Here is a 25,041-nt window from a genome sequence, read left to right as displayed (position 1 = left end):
TGCCCCAGATGGGCATTCAGCCAATTCCTGCTCAGACTGTGGGGCCTCTACCCCCGGGAACCATAGGCCTTGTCCTTGGGAGAGGATCTCTCGCCCTACAAGGACTGATAGTCCATCCAGGCCTTGTTGAAGCTCAGCGCTCTCTTGATATTCAGATTCTTTGTTCAAGTCCCGATGGGGTTTTTTCCATAAACAAGGCCTGGGTTTTTCCTAGGCGCCATTGGGGCAGCACGACCCATACCATGGAGGACGGAGGACACAGTGTGGGTTCCCCAATGGCCATTAACCTCTGAGAAATTACAGGCAGCTACAGGACTGGTGGATGAACAATTAAGATTGGGACATTTGGAGCCCTCTACCTCTCCTTGGAACACCCCAATTTTTGTAATAAGGAAAAAATCAGGAAAATGGCGACTACTCCATGACTTGAGGGCCATTAACGATCAGATGGAATCCCTTGGACCCATTCAGCGGGGCCTTCCTATACTCTCGGCCCTACAAAAAGATTGGAATTTGGTAATAATAGATATCAAGGATTGTTTTTTCTCTATTCCTCTTTACCCCCCAGATAGGCCCAGGTTTGCTTTTACTGTTCCATCAATTAATCATATTGAACCTGATAAAAGATACCAGTGGAAGGTCCTACCTCAGGGCATGGCCAACAGCCCTACGATGTGTCAGTTATATGTTCAGGAAGCCCTCAAACCAATCAGGGAGACCTATCCAAATTTACTGTTAATCCATTACATGGATGATATATTGATGTGTCATAAAGACTTAGAATTACTCAAACAAGCCTATTCCTTATTACAAAAAACCCTTAAACAATGGGACTTACATATTGCTACAGAAAAGGTCCAAATTGCTGACACAGGTCATTTTCTAGGATCCATTATTTTCCCTGATAAGATTATACCCCAGAAACTGGAAATCCGTAGAGACCACCTCCATACTCTTAATGACTTTCAGAAGCTCTTGGGAGATATCAACTGGTTGAGACCATTTTTGAAAATCCCTTCCGCGGAATTAAAACCTTTGTTCGAAATATTGGAAGGGGACGGCCACATCACCTCCCCTCGTGTGCTAACTCCCGCTGCAACCAAGGCCTTACTAAAAGTAGAAGATGCCATAAAACAGGCCCAATTGCAACGCATTGATTGGTCTCTACCTTTTTCACTCTGTGTACTAGATACCAAGGATTTACCCACTGCCGTTTTATGGCAACAAGGTCCACTGTTATGGATCCATCCACATGCTTCCCCTGTGAAGATTATTGATTGGTATCCAGCCGCAGTAGCACATCTGGCTATTAAGGGCCTAAAAGCTGCCATCTGTCATTTTGGGACTCCACCCCAATCCTTGATTATCCCATATACACCCTACCAGGTCCAAACTCTAGCCGCTACCTCTGATGATTGGGCAGTGCTGCTCACATCCTTTACAGGGAAGATAGATAATCATTATCCTAAACACCCCCTATTGTGTTTCGCAAGATCACAACCTATTGTTTTCCCTCGCATCACATCCCACAAACCATTAAAGGAGGGGATAACGGTGTATACGGATGGGTCAAAAACAGGGGTGGGAGCATATGTGGTAAACTCCCAAGTATTCTCACGACAATATTTTGAAACCTCACCCCAAGTGGTAGAATGCCTAGTGGTCATGGAGGTCATTGAAAAATTCCAGGTTCCTCTAAATATTGTTTCAGATTCCTCCTATGTGGTTAATGCTGTTAGTATTCTTGAAACTGCCGGTATAATTAAAACCACTAGTAATGTGGCAGATATTTTCCGAAAAATCCAAATTATCCTATTAAATAGAAGATTCCCTGTATACATTACTCATATACGGGCCCATTCTGGACTCCCTGGCCCAATGAGTTCAGAGAATGATTTGGCTGACAAAGCCACAAAAATGATAGCTGTGGCCCTGGCCTCTCCTTTAGAGGCCGCTAAAGCCTTTCATGGCAATTTCCATGTCACCTCAGAAACTTTACGCCACCGCTTCTCTATAACTAGAAAAGAGGCACGTGATATAGTCACCCAATGCCAACAGTGCTGCCAGTTCCTCCCAGTTCCTCACATCGGGGTCAACCCAAGAGGAATACAGCCATTGCAAATCTGGCAAATGGATGTTACTCATAATTCTACTTTTGGAAAATTTCAGTATGTGCATGTATCTATAGACACATGTTCTGGCATTCTACATGCCACCCCACTTACAGGAGAAAAAACAACACATGTCATTCAGCACTGCCTTGAAGCATGGAGTGCTTGGGGAAAGCCAAAATGTGTAAAAACTGACAATGGCCCCGCCTACACATCTCAAAAATTCCGTCAGTTTTGTGCTCAGATGCAGGTTACCCACCTGACGGGCCTGCCCTACAACCCTCAAGGACAGGGAATCATAGAGCGTGCTCATCGGACGCTCAAATCATATTTAATAAAACAAAGGAGGGGAATTATGATAGAACTCCCCCCAACACCCCGAGTGGCCACTGCTCTGGCCCTTTTTACCTTAATTTTTTTAAATCTTGATGAAGCTGGACAAACAGCGGCTGAGCGACATTGCTCAGAGCCCAAGAGGACAAAAGAATTAGTCAAATGGAAGGATGTATTAACAAATGAATGGAAAGGCCCGGATCCTGTTTTAATAAGATCCAGGGGAGCTGTCTGTGTTTTTCCACAGGACAATGAAAATCCCATATGGATCCCAGGACGACTTACTAGGAGCATCACAGCAAGTGATCAAGAAGGGACTGGGACTCCTGCACCTCCTCACTCTTCTTCCATGGATGCCAGCAACGGTGCAGGGCGAGCTACGATGGGGAATAATGTCAACCTTTCCACTCCCGATGCTGGTGATGTACCACTAACAGGGATTTAGGGTTGGCCTATTTACCTAAGGATCCACAGGTTGAACGACTAAAAGAAAATAGGACTATTCCCCTTAAGGGCAGCCTTTGTTTTGGCATATTCAACAAAACATCTTTTGATCTCCCTTGCATTATGTTATATAATCAATCTTCTGCTTGGTTAAGGGAGGCCACATGGGGAACTGGTGAGGAGGACATTGTGGCTAACGCCACAGTTCTCTATGGTGGTGGCCTTACATTGGGTTAATGGTAGCTGCACTGATCTTACGCCCATAGCGATGCTACTTGGAGGAAAGGGCGAAAAGGGACGGTTGTCATTTTCCTGGACGGGGAACATCAAACCTGCTGCCTCTGTCTGGACAGCTACTCATATAAAATATCGCAGTAGTTACCCGCATGCCTCGCTTTATCCCGATCCCTGTTGATGCCCCGGGGACCATGACCTTATTTAGAGGAAAAAGAGATTTTGGTACTTCTGCAATTATTGCTGGCATTATTGCTACGACAGCAGTCGCTCCCTCGGTTACTGCCTCGGCATTGGCCTTGTCAAATTCAGTACAGACAACCCAAACTATCAACGATTTATCGGCCACCATCTCTGTGGCTCGGGACAGACAGGCCTCAGCCAATACTCAGATATAGGGAGGCCTTATGCTTGTCAACCAACGTATAGATCTGGTCCGAGAGCAATTAGACATTCTATGGCAACTGGCCCAGCTTGGCTGTGAGCAAAAACTCCCAGGCCTTTGTGTCACCTCCATATAATATGACAAATTTACCCGAGCTGCTAATCTGTCTAAGAGTCTTTCACAGCATCTGTTACAGAATTGGACCTCGGAGTTTGAACAGACACTTCGGGAGCTGAGAGCGACCATCATTCAAATAAATTCTACCCGACTGGACCTGTCTTTGACGGAGGGATTGTCGTCCTGGATCACCTCAGCAGTCTCTTATTTCAAGGAATGGGTGGGAGTGGGACTTTTTGGAGTGATCCTCTGCTGTGGATTAGTGTTACTCCTCTGGTTGCTTTGCAAATTGAGATCTCAAACAAGAAAGGACAAAGTAGTGATCGCCCAGGCGCTTGTAGCCCTTGAACAAGGAGCGTCAGCCGATATCTGGTTGACCATGCTCAAGCAACAGGTCGCCGGCTGGACAGCTCTTGCACTCCTAGAACCTCGGTTCATTGCACAGGATTAGAGTGTCCGGCTTGAGCAGCCCATGAGGGGTGACGAGCTTAGCATCGCACAGGGAAGTTCTACCAAATATGCTCCCTGGAAGGCATGTCATATTACATGAGGGTTTCTGCCCCAGTTTTCCCTCCCTCGAAAAATGGCAGTGCGACGGGTCGGGAGTGCCCTGGGTCCCAACAACAGCCTAAGGGTATCTCTCTTGTACAGGTTCGCCAACTTTGTACGAGGATATGACCTCTGTCTTCACCCTCCTATATCTGGGTGTCCTGTTTGCTTAAAAAAAACAGAAAAGGGGGAGATGTGAGGAGCTGTCCGAGGAGCTGTCCTCACAGAGATGTGAGGAGCTGTCCGAGGAGCTGTCCTCACATATGTGAGGAGCTGTCCTCACAAACTCCATTACAAGATGGCACCGGCATCCGGCAGAACGCACCTAGTAAAAAGGGCAATACGCAGGCGCCTGGTAACGTCCCTACTCAAAGGGACACGTACGTTTTGGTACGTCATCTGGCATAATTGGCAGCGACCAGTCAGAGAGTGACACGTCCTAGGCGAGGATAGTTTCCTATATAAGGGACGGTTATTCCTCACTCTCCGTCTCCGCATTGTAAGCTTATGCTCTCCCTCTCAAGACGCATTAAAGCTTTTCTGTAGTAGGATCCTGTGTGTGCCGCGTCGTTCCTGCTGGCGAGACGTAGCGCGGGACACATACCTAAACATAGTAAAAGCCATATACAGCAAACCAGTTGCTAACATTAAACTAAATGTAGAGAAACTTGAAGCAATCCCACTAAAATCAGGGACTAGACAAGGCTGCCCACTCTCTCCCTACTTATTCAATATACTTCTTGAAGTTCTAGCCAGAGCAATCAGACAACAAAAGGAGATCAAGGGGATACAGATCAGAAAAGAAGAGGTCAAAATATCACTATTTGCAGATGACATGATAGTATATTTAAGTGATCCCAAAAGTTCCACCAGAGAACTACTAAAGCTGATAAACAACTTCAGCAAAGTGGCTGGGTATAAAATTAACTCAAATAAATCAGTTGCCTTCTTCTATACAAAAGAGAAACAAGCCGAGAAAGAAATTAGGGAAACGACACCCTTCATAATAGACCCAAATAATATAAAGTACCTCGGTGTGACTTTAACCAAGCAAGTAAAAGATCTGTACAATAAGAACTTCAAGACACTGAGGAAAGAAATTGAAGAAGACCTCAGAAGATGGAAAGATCTCCCATGCTCATGGATTGGCAGGATTAATATAGTAAAAATGGCCATTTTACCAAAAGCAATCTACAGATTCAATGCAATCCCCATCAAAATACCAATCCAATTCTTCAAAGAGTTAGACAGAACAATTTGCAAATTCATCTGGAATAACAAAAAACCCAGGATAGCTAAAGCTATCCTCAACAATAAAAGGACTTCAGGGGGAATCACTATCCCTGAACTCAAGCAGTATTACAGAGCAATAGTGATAAAAACTGCATGGTATTGGTACAGAGACAGACAGATAGACCAATGGAATAGAATTGAAGACCCAGAAATGAACCCACACACCTATGGTCACTTGATTTTTGACAAAGGAGCCAAAACCATCCAATGGAAAAAAGATAGCATTTTCAGCAAATGGTGCTGGTTCAACTGGAGGGCAACATGTAGAAGAATGCAGATCGATCCATCCTTATCACCCTGTACAAAGCTTAAGTCCAAGTGGATCAAGGACCTCCACATCAAACCAGACACACTCAAACTAATAGAAGAAAAACTAGGGAAGCATCTGGAACACATGGGCTCTGGAAAAAATTTCCTGAACAAAACACCAATGGCTTATGCTCTAAGATCAAGAATCGACAAATGGGATCTCATAAAACTGCAAAGCTTCTGTAAGGCAAAGGACACTGTGGTTAGGACAAAACAGCAACCAACAGATTGGGAAAAGATCTTTACCAATCCTACAACAGATAGAGGCCTTATATCCAAAATATACAAAGAACTCAAGAAGTTAGACCGCAGGGAAACAAATAACCCTATTAAAAAATGGGGTTCAGAGCTAAACAAAGAATTCACAGCTGAGGAATGCCGAATGGCCGAGAAACACCTAAAGAAATGTTCAACATCTTTAGTCATAAGGGAAATGCAAATCAAAACAACCCTGAGATTTCACCTCACACCAGTGAGAATGCCTAAGATCAAAAACTCAGGTGACAGCAGATGCTAGCGAGGATGTGGAGAAAGAGGAACACTCCTCCATTGTTGGTGGGATTGCAGACTGGTAAAACCATTCTGTAAATCAGTCTTGAGGTTCCTCAGAAAATTGGACATTGAACTGCCTGAGGATCCAGCTATACCTCTCTTGGACATATACCCAAAAGATTCCTCAACATACAAAGAGACACGTGCTCCACTATGTTCATCGCAGCCTTATTTATAATAGCCAGAAACTGGAAAGAACCCAGATGCCCTTCAACAGAGGAATGGATACAGAAAATGTGGTACATCTACACAATGGAATATTACTCAGCTATCAAAAACAATGAGTTTATGAAATTCGTAGGCAAATGGTTGGAACTGGAAAATATCATCCTCAGTGAGCTAACCCATTCACAGAAAGACATACATGGTATGCACTCATTGATAAGTGGCTATTAGCCCAAATGCTTGAATTACCCTAGATCCCTAGAACAAAGGAAACTCAAGACGGATGATCAAAATGTGAATGCTTCACTCCTTCTTTAAATGAGGAAAAAGAGTACCCTTGGCAGGGAAGAGAGAGGCAAAGATTAAAACAGAGACTGTAGGAACACCCATTCAAAGCCTGCCCCACATGTGGCCCATACATATACAGCCACCCAATTAGACAAGATGGATGAAGCAAAGAAGTGCAGACCGACAGGAGCCGGATGTAGATCGCTCCTGAGAGACACAGCCAGAATACAACAAATACAGAGGCGAATGCCAGCAGCAAACCACTGAACTGAGAATAGGTCCCCCGTTGAAGGAATCAGAGAAAGAACTGGAAGAGCTTGAAGGGGCTCGAGACCCCAAAAGTACAACAATGTCAAGCAACCAGAGCTTCCAGGGACTAAGCCACTACCTAAAGACTATACATGGACTGACCCTGGACTCTGACCTCATAGGTAGCAATGAATATCCTAGTAAGAGCACCAGTGGAAGGGGAAGCCCTGGGTCCTGCTAAGACTGAACCCCCAGTGAACTAGACTATGGGGGGAGGGCGGCAATGGGGGGAGGGTTGGGAGGGGAACACCCATAAGGAAGGGGAGGGGGGAGGGGGATGTTTGCCCGGAAACCAGGAAAGGGAATATCACTTGAAATGTATATAAGAAATATTCAAGTTAATAAAAAAAAAGTTTTAAAAGGTGGAAAAAATATCCCCTTACCCAATAATTCCAAATTAGACAGTAGCAATAAATTTGGCATATATAGATTTGCATATTTATGTAGATGTATAGTCCTATAGTTCAAGTGCATAATGCAACTGACTTATCACATTGTGTTTTGTCATATTTTAATGTTTACATGATCTGATCTGCAGCATATTCAAATTCATATTTTAATATGTGCCATCTGACTTGTTACTATTGGTTTAGGAAGTAAATTTCTAATCTATAGTTTCAAAGTTTAAAACTAGACCGCAGTGGTAGGAGAACGAGAGAGGGGAGAAGGTAATTAACTTACTGAATTAAGGTAGGATAAGAAATTCAGTTCCTCTGCTAGAACACTAAAAAAGAATTACATTCTTTTAACTGAGTTTATATTTTGGGACTAATATTCGAAAATCAGGATTCTGCATGGCTTATCCATAACCTTTACTAACATTCTACGTGGATGGGAGAAAGAAGTATTAACTAATGTGTCTCTGAACTGAAAATTTAGATTCTGTATGGCCTATCACATGTTAAAAATCCTAAATGTCATAACGACTATGCAAAGAGCATTGATTACACTAAACTATGTACTACGGGTCCCATTTTTTTTCTCTTCTCATTTTTGTATTTTGATTTTCTTTCCGCTAATGAGAAGGCCAGGTAGGAAGTGTGTCTGACACCTTTAAAAGGAAGAAAAGGGAAATACAGTGTCTCCCAAGTGTATGCCACAGATTCTTCAGCGTTGAAAATATTAAAAACTTTTCAATAGAAGATTCTTAAACTAAGCTAAAGAAGCTGAAGAAGGGGGACATTAGGGGAAGGAGTACCATGAGTTGGAGAAAATAGCCGTGTCAAAGTGGAAGGGGAACAGATGATATATGTATGTAGAAGCTTCCTCGTCAGTGGGCTAATGGCCTAGATTCATTTGGACATGATAATCATGGAAGATAACTTGATTATTAGACTTCCTGTGTTGGTTTATATAGTATACTTTAGCAGGAGAGATTCTCAACCCATGGATCAAAACCCCATTTGGGTAGCATGCCAGACATCTACATCATGTTTCGTAAAATTAGAAAATGACAGTTATGAAGTAACCATAAAATAACTTGATGGTTGGGGTCACCACCGTGAGAACTGTATCATAGGGTCCCAACATTATGGAGGTTGAGAACCACTGCTTTACAGGGACCAAATAACACAGGACAGCTTATGGGTCGGATGAATACAGAACTTTACATTTTTCAAGAGATTGTAGTTCTTCCCCCATGGCTGCTCTCTTGGGTCCATTGTTTTAGCAGTCACTTGTGTGTGTAAATGAAAGGTACAGATTCCTTCCCATGAGCCAAAATGCATACCCCTGCTGCCTGATTACTTTTCATACCAAATTCTGAATGTGACAAATTTTTCAAAGTTTGCCAGCATCGATTCTACAGAAAAAATCCATGGCCCAATTAAAACCGTGTTGTAGACTTCATCCCTACATTTCTAGAAGCTTCCACTTCTGTTTCAAAAAAAAATGGATATCAACAAAACATCTAAAACTCTTGTGAAGTTTGGATTTAGCCGTCAGAGATGCCACACTCCTTATTTCAACTTTTTTTTGGGAGGAAAGGGTGAGCATGGCTAAGGACCCAAAACATCCTTCTCCAGTTTTCCTGTTTTCTGGTAGTGACCTTATTGCATATTATTCATACCTCTTCCTTTTCACTCTCTTCTTACAGCTACCTTTACCAACCTTGTGAAATCTGAATGACAAGACAGAGTGGTGAGGGGGAGAAGGAAAGAATAAATAAAAATCCCATGATGACGAGTGAGAGGCAAGGGGGGGCTGAACATATTTCAGAAGAGTTTCTTTTCATCATTTTCTTGCCTAAATCCATTTGTTTGTTAGTTCATTCTTTTAACAAAACTGCAGTGCTCTTTTCCAAGTCCCGTTAGCATCTGTGAGTGGGGCAGAGATGAAAGGCACAGGGCATTGCCTGTGGAGGCTGCCTGATGTCTTTCAGAGAAGACAAAATGTGCAAAATAAGTGGGCTTGGATCGGTTTTCTCAGCTTCCACCACTCTGTACCACTTTCCTAAAACTCTCTCTCTCTCTCTCTCTCTCTCTCTCTCTCTCTTTTTCTGTGTGTGTGTGTATGCATGTGTGTGTGTCTCTGCGTGTCTGTGTCTATATGGTATATGTATGTATGTATGTTTGTATGGGGTGTATATGTGCATGCATGCATGTGTGCCTGTATTTGTGTGCATGCATGTGTGTGTCTCTATGTGTCTGTGTGTATATGATATATGTGTGTATGTGTGCCTATGTTTGTATGGGGTGTATGTGTGTGTGTGTGTGTGTGTGTGTCTGTGTGTGTATGGGGTGTATATGTGCATGCACGTGTTCTGTCTATCTCTGTCTCTGTCTCTCTGTCTCTGTCTTTGTCTCTCTCTCTGTGTGTGTGTGTATGTGTGTGTTTGTGTGTGTTTACATGTGTGTGTTTACATGTGCTCTTCATTCACGGTCTGTCCAGGGACTAGAGAAGTCTTTCATTCCCTGTGAACACACTCTCATCACATAGATCAGCACAGTTATAATAATTTAAAACTATCCACTGACTCTTTTCTCACAATGGATGAAAACCTTGACCCTTGGGAATGGGGATTGAGTCATGCTAAATCTCCAGTTGGTTCCTATTTCCTGGGAGACTTCTAGGCTCCTAGAATATGGTGAGTGTTTTAAATCCCTGTACCTCTGATTCACATCTGGAGAAGAGTGAGCATGGAAGAAAGAAAGTGCGTGATGGAAAAGGTTCCAGTTACACTCTTCAGGAAGCAGTAGTCTGGCGTTTGCTTACCATGAGGGGTGTTTCTGGGTCTCTGTTTCCCACTTCTACAAGTGGGTTGCATTTGCTGATTTTTTTTTTCCTAAATGGAAATGTCCCTTTTAACAATGCAGAAAACAAGAAAGAAAGGTGTTTCACTTTGCCCTATGTGAAACACCTACCTAGATTTTAGTCACACAAAATAATTTCCTGAACGCTGAAGATCAAAAATGATTGCTGCAAAACCTCCAGATGCCCATAACGTTCGCTGGCTCCATTGACAAAAGTGACTTCCCACGCTTTGCCCACAGAGGGCATCCCTGCGCATTGATATGTAGACCAGGCAAACGCAGCTGCTGGAAGCCTCTTCTGTCCGCTCTTTTTTTTTTTTTTTTTTTTTCTCCTAAGCTTCGCTAGGCCCCCGCCCCCCATTGCGTGGAGTCTTTCCCTGATCCAGTTCGTTTCCCTCCGGTCTCCACATTTTCCCTTCCAACCCTCCACTTCTCCGGATCAATGGATAGTAAGGTTCCAACTCTCAGCTCACACACCGCTGGCGGACACCCCAGTAACAAGTGAGAGCGCTCTGCCCAGCACTCCACCGCCTCTGCCCCCTACCCGCTTCCCCATCTCTGAGAAGCCAAACCGACAGCATCACCAGCGCGGATTTTTCTCTCCAACTTTATCCAACCGATTACAAGGAAGCAGCCTCAACGATCTAACGCATGGCCAGCCACAGGATTGCTTTGCGTCTTCTCTTTAGCCCTTCTGGATATTCTATTCATTAATGCCTCCCAAGCCCTACCGAGAGCTGTCTCCCCTTTGCTCGCTCTCTCTGCTTCCTTGAGTTAGTTCTCCAAGGTGTTACCGGGGTTCGGGTGCTCTTGGACCGAATGGAACTTTTTGCTGCCTCGTCTTGCTGCTGATTGTGTCCCTGGACAAGAAAAAAAGGCTTCGCAGGCAAAAGAGGCGCAGGGGAGGTGGAGAAAGAGGTGGAGGAAGAGGACGAGGAGGAAGAGGAGGAGGAAGCCTAAGGGGCTCGGCGCGGGTGTGTGCATGTGTGCATGCGTGTGTGAGTGCATGTGTGTGAGTGCCACCGCTGCCCAGGACCCCCGGCCCCGAAGGTGTTGGCTGAAATATGGAGAATAGTCTTGGATGTGTCTGGGTACCCAAGCTGGCTTTTGTACTCTTCGGAGCTTCCTTGCTCAGCGCGCATCTTCAAGTCACGGGTAAGAGGTCTTTTCCTTTCTTCTCTTCGTTCCCCCACCCCTTACCCCTTCCTCTTCCCGTTCCATTTGGAGAGTAGAATTAGAATAGAAGAGAAATACGATGTTCGGTGGTCTCTTTGCCCAGTGTTTTCTCGCGGATGATAAAAGACAGAAGACTTTTTCGTCCTCGGGGCTGAGGATGTTGGTGGGGTCGAGGGCATCTCTTCGCGCTTTTTCAATGTGGTTGTGGTGCTTCTCTCTTGCGTCTTTGCCTTTACAAATACTTGCTTTGCTTTGGGGGACAAGCTGATGAAAGTGATGGGGATGCTGTTGAAAGGAACTAGGCTGTATCCACAGAGCCTCAAAAACCTGGGGAGGGGGTGGTGGATGGGGTAGCTGGAGTGAGCAGAGGATGCCATCCAGGGTGCTTAGAGCAAGTCTGTATGGGATGTAGCTGCTGGGGATGTTTGTGAATACATGCGACCCTGGCTTTGCATTTTTGTACTTGCTGACTGAGAATCAAGAAAGAGACATATAGGTTTTGAATACTTTGAATGAGTGCATAGCGGTACCTGAAGAGGGAAAGAACTGGCAGATGGAGGGCTCTGTATTTGAAATCTTAACGGTGGATGAATGCTGATTGCTAGTTAAGTCTCCAAATATCTCCAAGACACCTCCAAACTCCAAATGATTGATATTCTGGGAAATAGGCCTCCTGGCCCTGGCACTTGGCAAGCATAATTTCTAATTAAAAATGGCAAAACTCTTCCGGGGCTAGATTAGGAGAAAGAAGGATCCTAAGGCTGCTCTCTGGGTGCTGCAGTCTCCGAATGCGGAGCAGAGGCTCCTGTGGCCAAAGGAATAAAAACAAACAAATTGATAAGATTTACTCGTTTTGCGGGACACCACCACAAGTAGGTGGGCACTGAGTAGAGGGAGCCGGTCTGCTGGGGAAAGACAGAACAGCTGCTGTGTGAGCATGCAAGTCCCTTCGGAATCGACCTTTCCTCAGATCCAAAGACCGCCCCGGCTGGGGCCAGGAGTTGGAGAGGAGCGCCCCAACCTGTGCCTCGGAAATTAACAGGGGATAAAATTAAATCACAGCAGCCAAGTCCCCCATCTCCCCGGAGTCCTAAACTCCGGCTGTCTGGTCCCGGCTGCAGAACCAAGGGTTGCGAACGCAAGCAGTGAATGCGTCGCTTCAGAGTGTGGCAAGGGATTCAGGCCATGAAGCAAGCACCAAGCCAGCGTTCGGGATTAACGCTCTAGCCCTTGCACTGGGATTCTAGCCTTCTGTTGGCAGCCAGAGAGAGTCAGCCTGTGTGTGTGTGTGTGTGTGTGTGTGTGTGTGTGTGTGTGTGTGTGTGTGTGTGTGTGTGTGTGTGTGTGTGTGTCTGCATGCTGCGTGAACGCCTATGATGCGCGCTCTTACCCTCACCCTCAGCTTAGTTGCCCGCCCTCCCCCCTCCCTCTGGGCGGTCCCTTTCTCCCTGGCTCCTCTCTTCCAAGAGCTTTGTCCTCCGTAATTACTCCCTTTGAAGGTGGGAGGTAGGTGTGGAGAGGGTAGGGGGTAGTTTATTCTTGTGGTAATGGAAAGTGTTAAAAATGCCCTCCTTAAACCACAAATGCTCTTAGCCAGTGCAAGCAACATCTCCCTTGTACCCAGAAGAAGACTTGTGCTCTCTCTGGCACTTTGGGAGCACCTGGAAAGAAAAGGGGAAGTGGGGGGGGGGAGAGAGAGAGAGAGAGAGAGAGAGAGAGAGAGAGAGAGAGAGAGAGAGAGAGAACCACAGCTGACAATATTGAATTAAGTGAAGTGTGCAAAATAGACAATGTTGTCAGTTATGCAATATTTTAAAGCCATTCCAAAATGACTGTTACCCTGCAAAAACTGGTGCTAGATGAATGAAGATAGATCCAATATGTTTTATTAATCCTTAAACTAAACATCACCTTCCTACTCATTTAGGTTTTCTGTTTGTTTGTATTTAGTCATTTATTTATTACCGTTTTATTTCAATTTTTACATTCTCAAAAATTTCTCCTCATAGACAAATCTAACAACAACAAAAAAAATACACAAAAAATATACATGTGTGAAAAAAAATGCCAGTGGATGACCCTTGCTGATCTTTGTTCCAAACTTCTCCACATTTCCGAAAGCACGTGTGTGTTATTTGCAAACGAAGGTGATGTGATTCGTGCAGGTCCCAAGACTGTGGGTAGTACACTTGGAAGATTTTGCTAATTCAGCTCGCTCTGCTCTCCTCTGCTCATTTTTCTGAATATTATCCTTTTCCTTAGGAGCAGTGTTTTAGGAGCATGGCACCAAAGAAACATAGTTCACTCCAAGAAAGGACCAGTAGGAGGTGCCCTTAATAAGGCCAAATGTCTAGTTCACAGCCATTGAAATTCCCACTCAGCAGAAGGTTTTAAAGACTTTGTTGATTGGTAACAAAGGATTATGGAGACTAGCACAATAGCCCTGGCCCTTCCCCTCAATCTAGGCAAAATGTGAAACTTGTCCATTTGAATGAGATTAGGATACAGAAACAAAAAAAAAAAAAAAAAAAAAACAAAAACAAAAACCCGACATCCCCGCAGAGCATCTGTCTGTGCAGGAGTGAGGACTTGAAGCTGAGAGAGGAAGGCAGTCCGGGGTTTAGTTTGCTCCTGTAGGATGCCCTCCTCTTTACTTGAGGTGAACCATGTGCAGAGGCCCCAGGTAGATTCTCATGATTTCAGGTAAGATGGGAATTGGGAGACATTGATGAGGCAAATAGGAAGTTTACCCGTTGATTATTTAATTATCCATGCATGTTTGTGTTACATTTGGTTAGAGTTTATATAGTCTAGATATAATGTGTGTGTGTGTGTGTGTGTGTGTGTGTGTGTGTGTGTGTGTGTATACATACATACACCCTGTCCAGCTCCCTTTCACACCAGCCATCACAGTAGGTCAGGTGCCTTTTCTGAGCTTGCTGTGTAGAGGGAAGAGGATGTCAGGACCTGGGATTGCCTGGGTAAGCAGGCCCTCCACTGCTCCCACTAGTGCTGCAGTATAAATCACTAGTGACCTGTCACACTATCCATTTCCCACCCTGCAGCAGCTGCCCTCTGAGTTATGAAGCATGTGAAGTGGCCAGCACATGTGTTATATGTGAATATATCAGGTTCATTGCATTTGCTTTAATGCTCTTAACAGCAAGGCTGCTGTGAGGGGCTGATAGACTCTCTCTCTTTCTCCCTCTTTTCTCTGGGAAGAGATTTATAACTTCGTGTGTGTGTGTGTGTGTGTGTGTGTGTGTGTGTGTGTGTGTGTGTCTTCCATTTATTCCCTGGTAAGTTAACCTTTCTGCAGCCTCCCTTAGTTCATTGAGGAGGATCTGCTTTCGTCCTGTCTCCTTGAATGGAACCTCGCCAGACTGTCCCTTTGGAGTAGGGACAGCTACTAAACCAATAGGAATCTGACAAGGGTTTGGGGGAGGCAATTCATCCTAGAAGCTGAGATAGTTTGTTGCTGCTGCTGTTTGTTTCTAGAACATGAAGACAAGATACACAGTCTAAGGAATTCAGAGCACAGTTATTTCACAAAGGTTTCTCTCTTCCTGCCTTATGCTTCCCACTGTAAGCATCCACTAGTCTAAGCTTTCTCCTAGGTGTGTGAATAGTTTCTGAGAAGTTTCTAGCAACACACAGTAATACGACATAGTGCAGTTGGATCTCTGTCATCTGCATACAGGCTGATTGACATCCTGCTCTCCTGGACCTGCTTTAATCTTCAGGGGCTCTGAGTGTTTAAAAAAAAGTGCTGAAGTTTCTGTGTTGACTCTTTCCACCTAAGACTGTATTCTAAGATATTTTTAAAAAGAAAAGCGCAATTTCTTTGGAGAATTCACATTTTAAACTATGTCTATAAGACTTCTTCCTCATATTTTTTTTTTATTTTCCTGTCAGGATAACCAGTAAAGGATGTGGTTGCTGGGAATCATTGTCTTTAGTAAAACCCAAGGGTACCTGCACAGAGAGCAGCTTTCCACAGGCCCCTGCCTTCTCCTTCAAGTGTCTAAGTAAGGACACTCAGGATTTCACTGGGAAAGTGGTGCTGGCCTGGATCCAGCTTCCCCAGTTCCCACAGTCCTGGCCTGCATTACCATCTGAAACTCGTGCCAAATCTGAAACAGGTTGCTGTGTCTTGGTATCTGTTGCAAAAGCATCTTCTCAAATGATAATTTTTCATCTCTCTCTACTGGTCATAGTTTAGATGAACTGTATACATAAATTTTAGAAAGCCTTATAGAATTTCTGGGGTTAAGAAGATAATGACACAAACCCACTGATGATTGCTTGGTTGGTTACTGATTAAAAGTTATCAGATTCTAGAAAAATAGGATAGACTCTGAAATAAAATGGAGAGTGTGATAGATGTATAGAATTCGTAAAGCATAATTATGATATTTCCCTTCCTACCTTTTCCATGTCAGGGTGACAGTAGAGAAGGTCTTGAGAGTTTCGGGACCTGTTGAATCTGGGCTTGTGATAATGGCCAGTTCACGATTGGAATACACCGAATTCAATATTTGTACAGTTCCCCATGAAATTTCCAGTGGCCTACTGTGGATTATTTGCTTCTCTCCTGGCTGTCCTTGGAAAATCCAGATGTCCTCTCAACACAATAGTACAGCATCAAGACCACCCTTGTTGATGCAACCAAGTCCAAGCCTTGTGCTTACTTAGTATGCTGTATTATACTTTGAACGATGTGAACATTTGCCTTAAAATACATTTTCCGATGTTTGGGACTGCTTCTTTTAGTGACGCATGAACTGTACTCATAAAAGAAGTAACTCTGATACCTGGGAGAATTCACCTGTGGCTTCCAAGCCATGACTTTCCACGTTCTAGAGTTCACAAGTTTTGAGAGAGGAGTGAGCCCTACAGGGTGATGAGTGTGATAAACCTGGTCATGTGATTTGGTCACAAAGTTGCTACTCAAGGTTGAAGTATAGAACTTTAATTTTCATGAATGACTCTATTTTGTGAAGTTCAGAGTCTTTAGCCCTGCCTTGGTCATGCCCACCGCTATCATCTGCCCCAGATGATACTTTAAGACACTCTTTAGAACTGAGACCTCATGAAGTGAATCTTCAACTCGCTGACATGAAGGGGGAAGCAATCGGGATTGTTTTCCCTGTAGGCCAATAAAAATGCACAAGACAAAATTACATGTTACGTATGCCAAGTGAGCAGCAGCAAAAAATAAAATGCAAATCATTATGCACCTTTTTAATCATAGCACTCAGGCAAATTGCAGCACAATTTCATAAAACACTCTTAGTCCTCCCACGTGAGTGTCGACCCCCTCACTGTATACCGTTCAGGTTCCACACAGTACTAACATGAAGAAATGCAGCATGGTTGATTGATGACCAAAATGCCTACAGAGCTCTAAAGTTCTGTGACAAATTTAGCCTCAGGTTTAATAACACCCCTTTAACACAACTCTTAAGAAGAAATTATTTTTCTTGATAGTTCAGAAGTGCTCCAATTCTGTCCTAAGGTGTGATTGAGAAATATGAAATAATGTGAATGATTGAACAACCCTCTACTTTCATTATTGATGGTAATTTGCCAATGGTCATGCGAGTATATATTGTTCCAATGAACAGTTTTAAACAACCATACTGTGCACAGCTTTCATTTCTTAGGGGGAAAGTCCAGCATGGACACACACAAATCATTTCCTACGTATTGATCATATTTCTCAAGTATACTGTTACGACATGACTTGAGTGGGAGATCTCTCTTTTCTGCTAAATTCCCAGAGCCCAATACCCATATCTCACTTATATTTTTGTATTAAGCAAATATATATGTTTTATTTCACAAAACCAAATTCTGTAACATGTTGCAGCCTTCTTTTTATATATAATTTCTTAGGTATTTGTTGCAATTTAGAAATTTCTTCCTTGTGTTTTTTTCCATACTGGCTTTGGCAGAAGGCCAATTTTCAAGACTCTCTAGGACAAACATGTTCTATTGGACTAGTCAGTTCATTATGAACTTATTTAATAAAAATATTATCTCATTCATGCTTATTGGTTGTTTATTTATTATGACCTATTTATTTATTTATTATTCATTATTTATTATTGTGACCTGATAGGAAAGACTATCGGCATAACTTTATTATAAGCTATCTAAAATGGTTTTAAATCTGTGTGTATATTTTCAAAGAATAAAGAAATGAAAGTAATATGAATGATACTCATTTAGACCTTAGTAGTAGGTAAAGGTTCCTGTTAAGTATCAATGTTTGTAGATTTCACCAATAAAATTTTAGAAATATTTCTCTACTGAACACTCAACAAACTTTTAAGATGTAGAACATGGTTTAACCTGTTTGTTATATATTTATGCCAACAGTATGATACAGTTTTTACATTTTAGGATTGTTTCTGAAGACCTGAAGTTAAAGCATTTTGTTTTTAAAATTTAGGATATAACTTTCTAACTGTGACATATTTTAAGAGAATTGATTCTAGATCCAGAAGGTGCCCTTTCTTTGCATTGTTGTGTCCAGTTGAAACTCTTCCCTGTCCTTTCTTTTATCTTGTTTTGCTCAGTTTTACACAAATTGTCTTTCATGTAAGAAAAGAGAGTCTAAATCAGAACATGAATTCCCTGTTGAAGGAAAAAGTGCCAATGTAGTTAATTAATGTGTTCGTGGTATTTCTGAAATCTGATATTAAGTTGGTTGTCATTTGTTCTTCATGAACCCTAGCTTTCCTTGTTAAATGAAGGTGTGGATGACACCCATGGTAGTTCTATTCTGGTTTCAACATCACAGTTTACTTAGGTTATAAACTGCACATGTATGTAGTATCTGTATAATTAATAATAGCACTGAATATAATAACAATAATGAAACAAAAAGCCCTTTACCCCTTAACAGTTTTGTGAATTTTTTTGTTAATTAATTTGTAATTTGTAACGTTGCCACAAATGCATCTTTCTTTAACACACTATTTGGTTTTGTTACATGTGGTTATAATCAAAGAAATATATTTGTTTCTGATTCCCCTTATGGGTAAACATTAAGTATCTTGGACTGCCAGAGTATATGTATATAGCTACACTTCATCACTCTACTGTGCAATATTCCCTGATGACTCTATTGATTATAAGTTACCGGAGCTCTTGTTGATAGATATTTTTGAACTACAATTTTCTATTGCTAGTCTTTATGATTCAAGCATTTTTATGGTTTGTTCATTAAAATTTAACCATCACTTCCAGGTGTTCATGTAAGTGATGAAATGCTGAGTCATGAAACCAAAATCTGTATATTAAGAAGCGGTGGCATGCTACATTTGCTATACCACCACACCGGGAGCACATGAAAGTCCTCTTTGTTCCATGTCTCTACCAACACTTGGTATTTTCATTTGCTTAATTTGCCTTCATCTGCTGGATGTGAATTAACATCTCATTATGGGTTTCATTTGCATTTCCCTGATTGCTAATAAAACTGCATATTTTTTTTCCTCATAAATTTGTTGGCCATTTGTGGCTGCAGTAAGATACTTCTGTGATCCAGTTTCTTCGGCTGAGTATCCATTTTGTTTTGTTTTATTGGGGGTCATTTTGTTTTCTCATTAATCAACCTTTGCTCTTAAGCGTGGAGGTCCTCAGCCGTTGACATTTTAGGAAGTTGTCACTTTATATTAAACCAAGTTTATCCCATCTCTGCCACTACTTAAGCACTTGCCCAAAATGTACACTTAATTTTAACTGGAAAAAGATGGCTTTAGTCACTTTAAGATCATTTATTGTACTGAGCAAAAATTTCTCTGTGTATTCACTTACCCTGATTATCATGTCTGTATAGATGACAGCTTACAGGTAAACAGGGTTCTGGGACACCAAGCTTAAATCCAGGCACAGTGGAAATCTAATGGAACCAAAGGAAGACTGAATTACAATCCTAAGAGCAGATACCAAATATAAATGAAAATATACCCTATTCTGCCCATTTGACCTTGAATGTGTTTCCAATGCAGTAAAATGCATAGTATGATTGCAGGTTTCAGACAGCCTGGGCTTGAAGAAATATGTGCCTCCAACTTTGTATAGGTTCCTAATTTATTCTACATGGTCCCGTTGGGAAAGCTAACAAAGGTCTGTGGATTAAATAACGCATTTGGATATGCTGGAAGTGGCCTCTCTAGCTGGTCACCTTCTGTGCCTACTCATTAGAGATGTAAGCCAAGGCTGAGACATCTAAGCAAGCCTCGCATTGAGAGTCCTCCACCCATTGTTCCCACATCTTCCCCCAGCCTCATGGGATCTCAGAAGAATATAAATTAGAGAGAAAAATCTGCAAGCTTTTCCTTTCAAGTCTAATGTCTGGGCAGAGCTGTTCCCTGCAGGACAATTTCTAGTTATTTTCTTCCTGGTTTGGAACATCTCAAGGGATGGGCTGTTGGTTACTTCCCCTGGGAAATATCTCAGTAACACAACAGTTTTTGCTGTTGGAAATTTACTTTGTAATTTGTCTTATATAATGCTGTTCCAAATATTCTTCTAAACACCTGTGACATTGAATGTGGTATTCTTGTTTTCCCTTAGCAATGACACAGGCTCTCCTATGATCCAGCAGGTTAAAGGTTTTCACTCTAACTTGTTTTAATCTCCTGTGTCATCTTTAGTTCCTCTAACTCTAGCTACTAATTCATTTAATCTTCCCTATTATTTCTCCTGAAGCTTAACCATGCTTCCAGTTTTATCCAAACCCCTTCTAATTTGGATAACTTGTATTCAAAGGCCTGAAATTTAGGGTAGGTTTCTAGAAATTTCCCAAGCAGTACATTCTAAAATACAGATCCATCTCACACCACATTAAAGCCAGGGATACATGTTTTGTCTTACAAACCTTGAGTCCTCACTTTTTGTGTAGTTCTCTCAAAGCCCAAGGCAATTGTTAATCTGTGGTAAGATCAAATGAGATCAAATATTTGAGTCAAGATCATCATTATGGATATTTAACAGGGTTATGACATGCGAGACGGAATGTTTTAATGTATTTCCATCTTTCATGAGTTTGTCTTAAGGTCAAGGAGACAGGCACATACATAGGTGAATAGAACCCACTGCAGAACAAAGCACTTATTAAGAAGGGATAAAGATAAAGTGGCCAGCCTGGGAAAGACAGCACTGCAATGTTTACACATTCTATCATTAATATGTTAATGCTGGCAAGGTGGGCTGACACAGCCGATCCTCTCATCCCTGTATTTTCAGAATTCATAGATTCTCTCTCTCTCTCTCTCTCTCTCTCTCTCTCTCTCTCTCTCTCTCTCTCTCTCTCTCTCTGAGTGAATGTGTGTGTGTGTTTATTTTTAAAGCATAGGGGTCAAAATAGTTGTCAATTATGTTTAACCTAAGCCATATTTAAGTGAAGCCAGTGCAGTGGCACACATACACCTACAATCCAAGAATTTAGGGGGTGAAGGTTGCAGATCATGAGTGTGAGAACATGTGGGACTACAGAGTGAGTTCACAACCAGTCTGGGCTACAAAGAACCAGTTCCACTGGCCAGAGAGAGAATAGACTTTCACCCATGTGCAGCATGCGGTATGAGGTATGAGGTACAAGGGCTGGCATGGACATTTTCTCCTTGGGTGGCCCTCTGAAAACTATATTTTGTTTTCTTTCAATGAGTTAAAAGGGAAAAGTAAGGCTAAACTGTTTAAAATTGTAGAAAGTATACTTTCTCTCCATTGCTGTTTCTTCAAATATAGTTGGATGCTCTCTTTGCTTTAATCTGAAGCTCACCAAGAAGTCAGTGACATCATATTACTGTACCTCATAGTAACTATGCCAGTGAGTCACCTAATACTGATAGAGTCTAGCTCTGGTCTTTGGCCATGAAGATAGAGGTGACATAATGTAGAGTACAAGAAAACACTAACCAGGAAATGGGTTTGATTGAAGTACTTAATCTCACTGTATTTCAACATTCTCCTCTATTCAATGGACAGATTATCAGCCTGTGTAGTCCAACTATAACTTAGTGATAAATTCAACCCACTGGTTAAATATATAAAGTATATCTTTCAGTTCACTTGTAATCACTATTTCATAAATAGAATCTATTGCTAATACAATCTTAATATGAGCAGTTATGAATAGGGGTTTAGAAATTCTATATTTATTAGCATAGGCACAAATTATGAAACAATTATATTTTTGTATGTGTGAAAGATATGGAAATAAAATAAATCATATTTTACTAACAAATTTGACTTTATGTATATGAGTTCGTGGGTCCTGGCCCATGTCTTTATTGGATTTAGGGGTTGAAAAAAACAACCAGCAGGTCCTGACCCAGTGTAATACCAAGCAACATGATGGCCTTTAACACATTCCTATGGAGTCTACGTTCAAACAATCTTCAATCATTATCTATCTCCTCTTATTTTAGTTACATGCATTTTTTTTCAGACCTAGCTACCTAGAGTGTACGCCTAGAAGCTAATTCATGCTTTGTTAACAAAAATCACAATGTAGAATATGTCCCTAAGGTTCTTTTTTTCTTTGCTCTGGAGAAGCACCTTTCTTCATTCTTCATCCGTTTTAAGGCTCTCTTCATACCTGTTCATTTATAATCTCGGATAGCTACCCAAATCTCAGTAATTTATTTCACTTTTAAAAAAAAATCTTCAGATTACTGTAAGCCAAGCCACTCCATTGGTATTTCAACGATTATTCATGCTCTTGTCCGTGGAACAAGAACATTTGTGTCACTTGGGGACTCATTAGAAATGCAGAGAGCCTGGCCATTGCCTTGGCTTGTTCCTTTCGGGTAAAAGGTTATTGAGAAACATTTGCATAGGAGACAGAGGCTTCTCTAGTCTACACAACTATTACTGGTCAAACCATCAATGGGAAAAAGTGCCCAGCCACATGAATTTTATCTTACCCAAGATCTTTGGGTAAGGTAGCTTTAGGTCTTAAGATGGCAAACTATCCGCTCATCAAAGGGGCTTCTGGCTTGCTGTTTTTATTTACCACTCACTATCTCTCAGAGGTCATGTCATGCTTTATTTTCGTTGAGAGTGAAGCTCCCTTGGAATTTTTTTTTGAGCATTCCATCTGCCTTTCCCCTCCTTTGCTCAAGGAGATGACCCACTTCAAAAGGGTCTGCCTGTTTTGACTTCCCTTCACTCTCTCAGCCCGCCCTCTTCCTTCTTGAAAATACTATGATTCACAAGAAAAGGGAGGCACATAAAAGGGACGCTGGAGCCTGGAGGCCATTCCTCACTGTGCCCTTTAGGTCTGTTCTGAAAGTACACATATGCTAAAAGTGAGACCCTGGTGGAACTGACCCCAAACTGAACCTTGCCTTTTGATTGGAAATGATCTTTGGGGCATGAAGTAATTCAACTGCTCATTTGCCTGGGCTACTGTGAAAGGGAAAGGAAAGGCTTAAGTGGGGTGTTTAAAAGAGGAGTAAAGCTTTCAGGCAGAGATCTAGCTCAGCAAGGGGCTTTGAAGCTTGTGCTTTGCCCTGCCTGGTTGAGAGACAAGCTTTAACCAGAGATCCAAATCACAGTGGAGTAGGAGAGGACGCCGGGGCTCAGCTGTGCGGACTGGATCAATCTGAATGAAAATCACTAGTGTTCCCACTGGTGAGACAAGTTTCTGCTTAGCTCATGAACTGTAGGCCCTTCTCTGGTCCTGCTGGAAAATGAGTAGAGCTTTTGTGAAAGGTTATGTAAGGCTGCTGTTTTACTTTTCCCCTCGGAGTTAAATTCTATTTATAGAGGGGCGAACTATCTCCCACGAAAACTACATCTCCCTTGCTGTAACTTAGCAAGAGAAGTCAATCAATTTTCAGGAAAGAATTAAGGAACAAAAGGGAGAACAGAATCGAAGGCGGAGATACTGAGGTGTACAGAGAGAAAAAAAAAAGCGCAGAAAGAAAGCCTTATTGCTCTGGTGTGGGTTGCTAGAGGAACGGTAGGTAGGGTGATGAATTTCCTGTTTGCTGGGAGCTTCCTAGGAAGTAGGATTTACAGTGTCAACCAGGAAGCAGTTTCTTGTAAACTATGATTGTTGTTCACTCTGAATTAACCAGTCTTACCTGGGCATGTCTAGGAAGAATTGATGTTGCTTGCTTGCTTGCTTGCTTTCTTTCTTTCTTTCTTTCTTTCTTTCTTTCTTTCTTTCTTTCTTTCTTTCTTTCTTCCCTCCCTCCTTTCTTTCCTTTCTTTCCTTTCTTCCTTCCCTCCCTCCTTTCTTTCGTTTCTTCCTTTTCCTTCCTTCCTTCCTTCTTCCTTTCTTTCACCTTTCCTTCCTTTTATCTCTTTTTTTAATTCTTTGATGTGTTTTTTCCTCTTTTGTTTCCTGATGAGCAGTGCATCCTTAAGCTATTAAGACATTTTTGCCTGCAGAAAAGCTCTATATGAGGATTAGCAGTCCCACTACCCCACTGCTAACCACCACATGGAGAGAGGATTGGAGAGGGCTAAGTAGCAGGGTCTAGTAAGTAGTTGCTGTTCCAACAGTCCTAGGTATTGGTGCCTGATTGGAAACAAATTTGCATTCTAGCTATTTATGAGGTCATTGAGACCTCAGATGTCTTGGCCCACCATTCTGCTAAGACAATCAGGAACAGATCATTTTAAGTAGCATGGTGTCTTTTGGAGATTGTAAATTTGCAATGTTATTGATGATCCCACGTTACCAAGGGTTTTTCTTCCACTGGGTGTAGTAGTTTGTTCATCCTTGCATGTTTTTTTGTGAACTTGCCCAGGTTCCAAAGTTACTTCGATGTATACTGATTTAGACCTTTCAGCTAACCACAAGGCCAAACACCTAACTTTCTGAGTTATTTAATACAACAGGGTTATTCTTTGATCTTTTCTCTCTGCCATCCATTTCTTCCTCCTTGACTTTTTCTTTTGTATATACTGTTAATAATTTTTCTGGCCGTGTTCCCGAGTCCAAGTGCCTGTGGAAAAGTAAAAGTCAAGGAAATCCCTCAAATGCTAAATGCAAACGTATGAAGTCCACAGAATTTGCTATCTCTATAACCTCTGGTCCTGAGACACCCAGGGCATTTGTCAGCTTCAATATTGAATATGGAGCAAGGCAAGAGAAGTGAATAATTACTTTCTACATAGTAATCCCAAGGACTGACTCCAAGTTTGCCTTAGGACAATTATTCCCAAAGACCTAGATGTGGCAAAAATATTAAAATGTTAATTTTGTTGAAGCCTATGTAGGAGTCAAGACAAGACCCCAGAAATAAGAAAGGTTTGGAAGATAACGACAAATTTTTTCTTTACAAACATTGGTTATGTACAGTCAGACTATGGGGTTTGTTAGAAATGGCTATGTCATTGGATAGATTAGAAATAGGACCACAGAGATACTTCTCGAGCCCCTGAATTAGGGCTTTACTGAGAGTGAGGGCTGTGAAGTACTTTCACACACACCTCGATGTAAATCATGGCAATATTAATGATGTCATGAAGATTCAGGACCCTTATTCCCTAA

At 42.1% G+C, this 25,041-nt stretch overlaps 1 protein-coding gene across 2 annotated transcripts in view; it reads left to right on the top strand.

Annotated features, from left to right (window-relative positions):
* The first annotated feature begins 10,811 nt into the window (after positions 1 to 10,811).
* The window catches only part of Dcc (DCC netrin 1 receptor), a 1,119,339-nt gene continuing 1,105,109 nt past the window's right edge, over positions 10,812 to 25,041 (top strand). Inside the window, exon 1 of one of the 2 annotated variants that reach the window (XM_087592178.1) lies at positions 10,812 to 11,495. In XM_087592178.1, coding sequence (XP_087448304.1) covers positions 11,405 to 11,495 — 91 coding nt within the window. In that variant the 5' untranslated portion in view covers positions 10,812 to 11,404. 2 annotated transcript variants of the gene reach the window in all.

Source organism: Rattus norvegicus, chromosome 18 (assembly GCF_021556685.1).
Source record: "Rattus norvegicus strain SHRSP/BbbUtx chromosome 18, alternate assembly SHRSP_T2T, whole genome shotgun sequence".
NCBI lineage: Eukaryota > Metazoa > Chordata > Mammalia > Rodentia > Muridae > Rattus > Rattus norvegicus.
Note: the sequence above shows the minus strand (reverse complement) of the source record. Positions and strands in the feature narration are given on the sequence as shown.